General features: G+C 35.8%; 1 protein-coding gene across 1 annotated transcript; it reads left to right on the top strand.

The window, feature by feature from the left end:
• The first annotated feature begins 9,738 nt into the window (after positions 1-9,738).
• On the top strand, positions 9,739-10,347 carry LOC114074234. Its single transcript, XM_027912112.1, has one exon. The coding sequence runs from the start codon at positions 9,739-9,741 to the stop codon at positions 10,345-10,347; it is 609 nt and encodes a 202-aa protein (XP_027767913.1).
• The last annotated feature ends 317 nt before the right edge of the window (positions 10,348-10,664 follow it).

Here is a 10,664-nt window from a genome sequence, read left to right as displayed (position 1 = left end):
GGTTCAAAGTAAGCTCATTACAAAGGACATCTACACTTAAGTGAAATCAGATTATACATTTTTGTTAGAATGCAATGGTCATTGCAATAGAATTAATTCAATAATCGGCTAATCACAACTAGATGCAAAGAGTTTACACATTGTCTATGTAACTTCATTCTTTCTCGTTGTAGCCACACATTCATGTGTGTTCAACTGAGAGCACTATTCAAGTCATTGGTATTGATCGAAACCGAGACTTAAATCTGCTGAAGAACAACAACTTTCAACATAAAAGGAGGCAAAATTTTCAAAAATGAAATTTTTTTTGGAAGGGTCAAAATTATTTTGAAATTAGGACCCCAAAAAATGAGTCATAAGCTCAAACAATCGCGAAAACAGTTTCGGAAACACAATTAAAAGCAGACAAGCCAAATATACATAATAAGGTAAACAAGAGTATTTCTCAAAAGCGCACACAAAAGTGGGCCTCACCCCACCGCAAAAGAAATGTATTTGTCCTCAAGTGAAAATAAAATTAGTTCATAATTTTAAAAAATAATCCAAAGAGGTGAGTAAATAGAGGATCCTGTCGATGCAACTTCTTTATCTGAAAGGGCATCATCACCCGAAGCATCATTTTTTAAGAAAACAATGGCTCCTGGAGTGTTTTCACCCTTAGTTTCATTGTTTGTAGCTGCCTTATCTTCAGTAGCGATGTTAGTTGCTACCATTCTTTCTATATTATGTGTTGCAAAAAAGGCATTTACTGCGTTGTATAATCTGAGATGACACGGAGGGATGGTGGGATCAACGCAAATCCTTATTTTGGCTCTTACTACCTTGGTATATTTTCGTTGTCTGGCTAGCTCCGCTTTCTTTTCTTCATGTTTAATATCACGTGCTCTTACTTTCCATGGTGGTCCATTTCTTCCTGCAACCTTTGGTCTCTCCATTCATGAAAGATACTATGAATACATAGTCAAACAAAAATTTAAATAGGATCTACGAAACGTCCTAGTGTAGTATCGTGTCACCAAACCATTTGGTGAGGTTCTTACTTAGATTATGTGAGCCTGTAGAAAATGGTGCACAAACAGTATACAGGCGCATACAAAGAGGGAAATTATGGAATCATTAAGTGGATCGACGAGTGATTGTTTGTGATAAAACTGATCGCCGAACGTTACCAACCAATCAGATACATGCAATCTTTAGTAATAGATAGAGAGCGATTGTGTTTATATAACTGAATCAGCTAAGCATGTCTATTTTCAACCCATTTCTTTTAGTGTCTACCCAACATCCTAATAATGCATTTTAAGCTCACATCACACCATCTAAACAAAGATTTATAGGGGCATCACTCTCTCCACCACAGTAAAATTGTAACTTAAAGCACAACCAAGTTAAAGCTTCTTAATAGACGTTGAAAAAGTTAAAGCCTCTTAACTAACGTTGTAAGTTGTGAACCAAAATCAATCATACATTCAAAACCCAATAATTTAGACCGATTCAACAGAGATTTTATGATATTGATCAATCATGCAAATGAGTCTGACTTGCAGTAACGTACCAAAGGGGTTTGGTTACCAACCTTTTGATGTTGACTGAAATAGTACCGATGTTCAAGGAGACAATGCAACCCAAATCCGAAAACAAACCATTAGCTGAAATACTATGAATACACAAGACATAAACTACTATAGTGCAAGTGTGAGTTTGTGACAATGGAAGAAAAAATGTTCAATAGGGTTTTTAAACCTATTACATGTAACCATCCAACTTCTACCTTTTTGGCGATGTTAATTGATAACTCTCAATGATCGGTGAAGCATTGAGTATCTATTTCTAGGTTCATCTTGACCACATCGTCGAGCAACTGTATTGCTGCATATGGTTGTATAGCTAAACCGCTTGGACTAAGACCAGCCTCTTGGTTCTGAGGCTAAGACCTCGATAAGTAATTGATAAGTATTATGTCGAGAACTCATGATCCGAGATTTGAGTGATCAACCCTTTAAATCTTGACCAATTGAATACTTTCACCTTCCATTTGTTTGAAGGTTATGATGTCTCTCTCGTGATCATTATCTCTAGTAGGCCTTCCCATCATGTTACTACCGTTATCACTCATGCTCGAGAGAGTAAACCCTAGACACTTGTATTAGAAGTAGTGTCATTGATCATGATAACAAGAGTCAATCATGTGTGTTATACATCGCTCAAGAGCTATTGTATGTTGACATTGTGAAATTTCTTGTAACTGATTTTTCCCCAGATAGTGCATCTATGCACTAAAAGAAGTATTTGAGTCGTGATGTGAGATTCACATATGGAATTGGTCATTATTATTCAATCAAGGGTCGGATCAAATAGTGGGAAAATGTATAGCTGAAAAATGAGGTGAGGCAAGTGTTGGAGAGTTGTCTTTTTTCACCATGGAGAGAGGAACAATGCGTAAGGTATTGCAGTCGGGTTTCTTTTGGACAACTTTGTGTAAAGATTCTGCACATTTTGTGAAGGGTTATGATCTGTGTTAGAGAATGGGAACCATTTCAAGATGGCATGAGATGGCATTGAGTAACATTCCTAAGGTTGAGATATTCGATGTATGGTAGATAGAATTCATGAGCCCATTTCCTACATTAAATGAGAATCAATACATTTTGGTGGTAGTGGACTATGTGTCCAAGTGGGTTGAGGTTGTTACTTTACCTACTAATGATTCAAAGGTTATGGTAAAGTTCTTCAAGAAACACATATTCACCAAGTTCAAAAACTCCAAGAGCTATAATAAGTAATGGAGGTAAGTACTTTATAAATTATTTTGTGCAAAAGCTTTTGGATAAGTAGGGAGTGTGACACAAGGTAGCTACGACCTATCATCCTTAGAGTAGCGTTTAAGTAGATGTATAAAATCGAGAGGTTAAGCAAATCTTACAATAAACCGTGAATGCATAACGAAATGATTGGGTAGAGATGTTGATGATGCATTGTGGGCTTATCAAATAGTGTAGAATACACCAATAAGGACTTTTACCTATCGTTTGGCATTTGGAAAATCATGCCATGTTCCGGTAAAATTAGAGCACCTCGCATATTGGGCCATAAAGAAGTTGAATCTTGATCCATAATTAGCTGCCACGAAGATAATAGTCTTGTTGTATGCGCTTGAGGAATTTAGACTCCGCGCCTATGAAAATGCTAAGTTGTATAAAGAGAAGACGAAGAAATGTCATGAAAAGCATATCGTCCCACACACCTTTGAGTAAGGACAACTAGTGTTTTTATTTAATTTAGGATTGAAGTTGTTCCCTGGAAAACTTTGATCAGAGTGGAGTGGACCATCTGATGTGGTGAAAATGATACAACATGGAGTTGTGGTGCTAAAAAAAAGGATAAGATTTCCACTTTTCTATTGAATGGACAAAGATTCAAACATTATTTCAAAAATAATGGGGACCGGGAGCAAGATATATTCGAGTTGAATGACGAGTAAGTCATTATTTGGGTCAAGCCGCGACGTTAAACCAGGCTCTAAATATGAGGCAACCGTGATTTTATGTATTAGATTGTATTTTACTGTTTTCTTGTATTTTTTATCATTTGTCGACTAATTTTGATTTTCATTCATTGTAGTTTGAACATAAAAAAGTATAGAGAAACCAAAAAAGATTAGTCAAGCCACGACCAAGACTAAGTTTCTAAGTGGGAGGCAACCCATTGATTTTTCTAATTTTTGTATTATTCTTGATAAGTTGTTGGGAAAAGGGATTTGTATCTAAATCTTTTCATGGATTTGGATAGGACATTTAATTTCACTAGGTATTGATTTCCCACAGTTAACCCGAAGATTCTGTACTAGAATCGCGTTATAAGGCAGGGTTACAATTTCGATTTTGACGAGAATTAATTTTTCTCGTCAAAAGTAATGGAGAAAGTAGTAGGTCTATATCGCGGCGTTGGGTTGATATTTATATCACTAAGAAGTAACTTTCAGTGCAAACCACATAAATTTGTATTTGAGGCGCGTCGTGGACCAAGATAAGTAAAGTCAATTTTCATTAAATCGGACGTGTTTTACCTGTCTTAATTATTGCAAGCCCAACCCATCCTATATTTTAACCCCTAAACTCACTCAACTCCTCCATTCTTTTCCCCAAAAATATACGATTTTAGCTTTCCCTTCTCCCATCACGACTTTCCAACTCGAATCTGTAATACAAAGACGCCCCACCATGTTTTCATTCTCTATTCTCCCCTTCTACCGTGTAATAGGTATGTCCTTTTGATATTTTTTATTAGTGTTGAAGGTTTTATGATGATACATTATATGGGGTGTGGTGTTTGAGGGATTCTTTTTTTGAACATTATGGGTCTTCTAGTTCTATGATTGCTTGGGGTATGCGATTTAGTGTGTGACTATCATGTGGTGTACTTAACTTATTGTATTCTTAAAATGGTTTATTTGGGTGAATTTTGAATTTCACAACGGTTTTGTGTGGTTAGATTGGGTATGGATTTTGTGTTGCATGTGAAGTCTTGAGTAACACCTTCATATTGATTTAAGTAGTTGGGCATGATGTTTCGATTGCACCATGTGCTTTAAGTAGTGGTAGTATTCTTGTGGATCCATTATTTTCTTGCGTGTAGTGGTTGTACGAACGATGTGTAGGTATGAATTTTATGCGTTGAATTAATCTGTTTGTGCCATCCATGGGTATAACATTGGGGAAGTTTGTGTATCCTATTGTTTAGCATGGCTACTACATATGAGTAAAGTGTGGAGTTGTCTTCGCACCACCAATACTTCTTGGTTATTATGTGTATTCTGGTGGGCAAAGTTGGTTTTGTATGGTTGGCTTCATTGTGCAGGTTATTATGTCAACAACTCAACACCCTGGTAAGGTTGTAGCTCACCGAGCCAATGGAAAGATCTAGGAGTGGGGGTAAAGTCCCTCCCACGTCGGAAGTCCCTCGTGGGTAAATACGTCATTTGTTATCAACGGTTGTAAACAAAAAAGGTAAAACATGGTGGAAGAAGCACATATAAGATCGATACTTCTCTTATTTGTGCATTGAATAGGACAGTCTGGCTAGAGATTTTTCTCAAATTATGAGGCGTATGCAAGAGCTCCACATGGATTTTATGTTGTTGAGCCTGTGAAGTGCAACTTACTCGTGGTTTGATAATTTTATGCCAATTTGGTGACTCACTCAAGATCTCATTTTTGAAGGTTAGAGGAGTTAAGGTTTCTCTTATACCAGTGGTCCTTAAAATCATTCTAGGCATGATTGACACTAATCCCTTGGTGTTTACAGCCTTGAACATTCTTCCACTCTTACATGGACATCTGACACACTTTTTGTGGGCCTAAGCTCACGGTTCCTTGGACTAAGAACAACTCTAAGAGATTACATAAATCACTTATTTATGAACAGATTTGACTAAGAAATCTTGGGTGTGGCTAAATATCTTGATGAATTTCTTAATTATGGGGTTGCATTCCATGGATATCACTCGTTAAAGAGTATGCTTAGTTTATGTCTTTTGATGCATAGAACTAAGTTAAATATTGGCGTAGTGCTTAATTCTACTACGAGGTAGACTCGTGTGCATCGTGGTCATAGGTATGCCTTTGGGAGTCTTATAACCCATTTGTGTCGAGTTGTATGTTTTCCTAAAGAGAGCTTGGATTATATGGAACCACACTTATTTTGCCACTGGATGTGACGAACAATGAATGGACAGACATGAAATATGGTCCTACCCTCACCACTGCAAAGATAAACCGATGCTATGAAATGATAATGGCTCACATGTATAGGCTGGAGATGATGCATCACAAGAATTAAGGTAGAGCCTTGACTTGGGAGCACCTCAAGGAGGTGGATAACAAATTATCACTAAATGGGCATTCAAGGGAATCACTTTGAATTGGTCTTGAGATGTTTTATCCCATGGATGATGCATGCCCACAAACGAGGATAGGCTTTGCACAAGCTCCGATGTGGACTCAAACTCGGATATGAATGATGTGGATCCACTTCAGGGTGTGGAGGAAGCCGATGGCGTATATTCCATGGAGGATAGATCAAAGAGTGTTTCACCTAACCTTTGTACTAGATGATTCTAATGTTCTGTAGCACTGGGACAGTGCTGGTTTTTAAAGTTTGAAGTGGGGTGTGAGTTCATCTCTAATGTATCTAGTAGTTTGAATAATGGTAGATTTGCTTTTTTTTTATTTTTTTTATTTTGGGTTCCTTGGAGTTTATTTTCGATTCTTTAGCTTAGGATAGTCCCTTTGAACCATAAAAAATATGACAAGCTTTTTCTTCTTAGGATTGAGCCAATCGTCGTAATTGATTCGCATTGCCCTATGATAGATCGATGACAAACGTCTCAAGGGAAGTTTTTTTCATTGATTTTGTAGATGTGGTTTTTCTTCTAAACATGAACTATAGAAGGGAAATTTTGTAAGAAAGCATGTGGTGGAATATATCTGGATGCCTTTGAACTCTTGTGTTTGACTCTAAATTGCAACATAAGCTTAATTTAAACTTTTACATTAGCTGATTGTTGTGCTTGACGAAAAAGCTTATTTGAATTGAACTTGTGCCATGTGGGTGAGACTGTGTATTTCTTGTATTGCACATAGTTATAGAACTTGTCATGCATGTTTTCAAAGCAAAACCAGAAGTATTGCGTTGGTTAGAAGATGAGAAGAAGCCTCCTTTGATTTGTTCAAAAAAAATTAGCCTTATTAGATATACTATCACTAGTATCCCCTTTGAACTTGTAGTCTTTTGTTGGTAGCATCATTTTTTACTTGAACTAATTTTACTGAATTCCTAGTTGCTTGCACCCGGCTTGCCTAAGCAACTGCATCATAGACTCATTGGAATTTGTATAATACAAAGTTAATAGATGGTTTAACTGCCAAAAGGTGACAGACGATAGCCGTTAGGTTATTAAAAAATCCCTTATTAGAAGAGTGAGCCCCATTTGAAAAAAAAACTAAATAAAGATTTTTGGGGAATTCTTAAAATGATGTGAGTTACTTGTGACAAAATCTTTAAGTAGAGGGATGATAATAAAGAGAAGGAAATAGGGAGGTGATTAAGTGTAAAATGTATACAGTGCTTAAGGAAGTGTAAGTCACTGTTATATAATTTTCCTACCCATCCCTTAGCTTGCCTTACAACATATGAAAGTCCTATTTGATTCTTTTCAAAGTATGATTAATTAGTGGAGATATACATAATGGGAAAGCATATGGTTCTATGTGAGATACATGTGAATTTTCTTCGCGAGTGCGAGATTAGATTCTTGATGTTAAGTGCATACTTTATACTAAACCTTGTAAGTGAGTTTGTGGGCTACTTTCTTTGTGTGAGAGGCACGTGTTTGATGAAGATAGGTGACATCTAATGGCCAACATGAAACTTTAATGTTTCAAATTGCTAAAAGTTTGTTCAGTCAGATATTATAAGTCATTTGGTGTCTATATGAAAGTCAAGGACAAGTGTAATGAACACATACTTATTGTGGAGGAGTTAAGAAAAGCTTAAATTTCAAGAAACCTGCGACAAGTATACAGTTTTTGCTGACTTTTCCCAAATTATAAATAGACTTTCATTTTATTGTTTGAATATTGTTTTCCTGACTTTGGTAGAATGAAGACTTAAAGAACTCTTTCTTTTATTTTAGGGTTCATTCGTAATCTTTAATTTAATCGATTAATCTTATGTTTCTTGAATACTTAAAGATTGAAAATTACACGAGTAGTTATTTTCCTTTTTCTAGGGTTGTGGCTACATGATAATTGTATATTATTGAATTTTATGGATTGATATTAGGTATTGCATGAATTACTCTTTTGTTCTTAAATTTATATTTGATAACTGACCACCATTGAAATAAACTCATTTTCTGAATTGAACTCGAGAGAGGAACGGGATGATAGAAGGTGGGACCAAAGGAGCATGATCTTCTCTATACTTAGGGTTGATTAGTATATAGGATAGAAATATACCTAGAGACCTTGCTTGGTTAGTAGCTAGAGAAGACATGAAGAAAATCTAACGCTCGGTAATAGGTTCAGTTTATCACTACTCAATGATATAGTTAGACCACCAAATAAAGTAGACAATTAGACGTCGGGAGACCATGGTCATTTATTTAACCATCTATATTAGTGATTTGATAGCCAATTGACTTCGATTAGAGGAATTAATATGCATGAATCTATAGTAGGTTGCAACCTTGGAATTTCCTAAGTCCTTGTTTTAACTCCAAATTTGAAATTGAATCATAGTAGTTAGGTTAATTACTTTAGAAAATTGATCATTTAGAATAATACATCACTGTTTTTGGAAACACTTGCTTTAAGTTATAGTTATTGGAAGAATCCAAGCTAATCTAATCTTGAGTTTCTGTGGTATGATATCTTGCTCTTATAGAGAGCTACTTTGTTACTTGCATGATCACATACTCTTGTGTGCGCATTTATACGCAACACATAGTACACAACAATATAAAATGTAACGCAATGCAATGCAATGTAGGCGAACACAATGATTTCAACCTCAGAATGAATGCATGTGGTGTAGGCGAACACCCCGATCCAATGAATTTGGTGTGGAAGAACACGATGATCCAATTCATGTGATAAAGGAAATTACAATATCATGAGTAATATATATGCATCTAATTGAAACTATAGATGTATTCAAAAAGAGATTATTCCATTTCATTGGATCAAAGGAAAACAAAGTGTTAATGGTGGAAATAAATCTTGGCAACAATTAATTTGGCACCCATACTTGTTGAAATTACAAGCCACAAATGTGAAAATTGGTAGCCACCAATGTGAAAGTTGGTAGCCACATTTGTTGAAGTAGGTAGTCACAGTTTGGTATAAGTTTTATAGAGTTAGGCAGCCAATTTTTTGTTGAAATTGGCTACCATATTATGTCATTAATGATGCAAACAAGTGTTCAAAAAACTCTATAAATGGAGTAGTAACTGAACAATTGAAAAAACACCAAAATAGAGAAGCAATAGAGAGTAGAGAGAGTAATCCACAAACTACTTCCTAGTTTGTGATAAAATAGTGTGCAAGAAATATTATTATGAGTCGTAAGAAATAAAAGATTGTTGAGTAGTAGTCTTTTGACACTTCCAAGTTTTTTCATCAATATTATTGTATTACTTATTGATGTATCATATTTACCCATTTTAATATTTGGTGTCGTTGTTACTATCTTCCTATTGCTATTTAGTTTGGACATTATCCTGCGTGAGATTATCATTTTGTCCAACAACTTGTTATCTGAGCCATGACAAATAATAGTCCGTTTCCCTTTCAATACCCCCGTCTCACAAGAGAAAATTAGGAAAAATGGTGTCTACGAATGAAAGCTATTCTTGGCTCTCAAGATGTTTGGGATATTGTAGACAAAGGGTATACAAAACCCAACGAGGAAACTCTTCCCTCAAATGAAAAGGAGGTCTTGTTAAAGAAAAGAAAGAAAGATCAACAGGCCCTCACTCTTATCCAACAATGTTTGGATGATGACATGTTTGAGAAGGTAGATGATGCAACCACCTCAAAAGAAGCATGGGAGATATTACAAAATTCTCTCAAAGGAGTTGATAAAGTTAAGAAGATAAAAATTCAAACTTTAAGGGCTGAGTTTGAAGTTTTAAAAATGAAAGAATGAAAATCCATTTCGGATTTCTGTTCAAGATTGATGGCTGTTGTAAATCAACTAAGAAGATACGGGGAGGAAGTAGATGATGTGTGTTCGGTAGAAAAGATCCTTCGTTCTTTAACACCTAAATTTCACTATGTGGTGTGTGCTATTGAGGAGTCTAACGATCCAGACTCTATGACGGTAGAACAATTGGAAGGTTCTCTACTAGCCCATGAAGAGAAAATGAAAATAAGAAAAGAAGAGCAACAAGAGCAATTTCTTGGAACGCATGCATCCTTCAAAGGATTTGAAGGTGAGCAAAGTTACAAAGGAAATGGACAATGGCGAGGCCGTGGAGGTCGTGGAGGCCGTGGAAGAGGAATAAGTTATACCAATCATTTCATCAATGAAGATAAAGGTCACCAGTCATTCAGAGGTCGTGGTCGTGGTCAACGAGGAGGCAGAGGACGTGGAGCCTATCAAGGTACAAATGAAATGAGGTATGGCAAATCTAAAATTGAGTGTTATAACTGTCATAAAATGAGACATTACTCTTGGGAATGTCGTAGTAATGTCGAAGAGAAAGTTAATCTTGTTGACAACAACATAGATGAAGATGAGTCAACATTGTTATTAACACTCAAAGAAGAAGATAAAGATGATTGAAGCTCGTGGTATCTTGACAATGGAGCAAGCAATCATATGTGTGGCCACAAAGATAAATTTGTGGAGATAAAGAAGATCATCAAAGGTAATGTATCTTTTGGACATACCTCAAAGATCCAAATTGAAGGGATAGGTACGTTTCTGATATCCTGTAAAGATGGTGGTCATAAATTGATTGCCAATGTTTATTATGTGCTAAATTGAAAAGTAATATTTTGAGTTTGGGTCAACTTCTTGAAAAAGGATATGATATTCATATGAAAAATATGCATCTTTTGCTGAGAGATTCAAGTAATAACTTAATTGCTAAAGTTCAT

Source organism: Solanum pennellii, chromosome 10 (genome assembly GCF_001406875.1).
Source record: "Solanum pennellii chromosome 10, SPENNV200".
In the NCBI taxonomy this organism is placed as follows: domain Eukaryota; kingdom Viridiplantae; phylum Streptophyta; class Magnoliopsida; order Solanales; family Solanaceae; genus Solanum; species Solanum pennellii.
Note: the sequence above shows the minus strand (reverse complement) of the source record. Positions and strands in the feature narration are given on the sequence as shown.

Excerpts from the sequence above, each read along its gene's own strand:
- LOC114074234 (XM_027912112.1), top strand. The coding sequence starts at position 9,739 with ATGGCTGTTGTAAATCAACTAAGAAGATACGGGGAGGAAGTAGATGAT.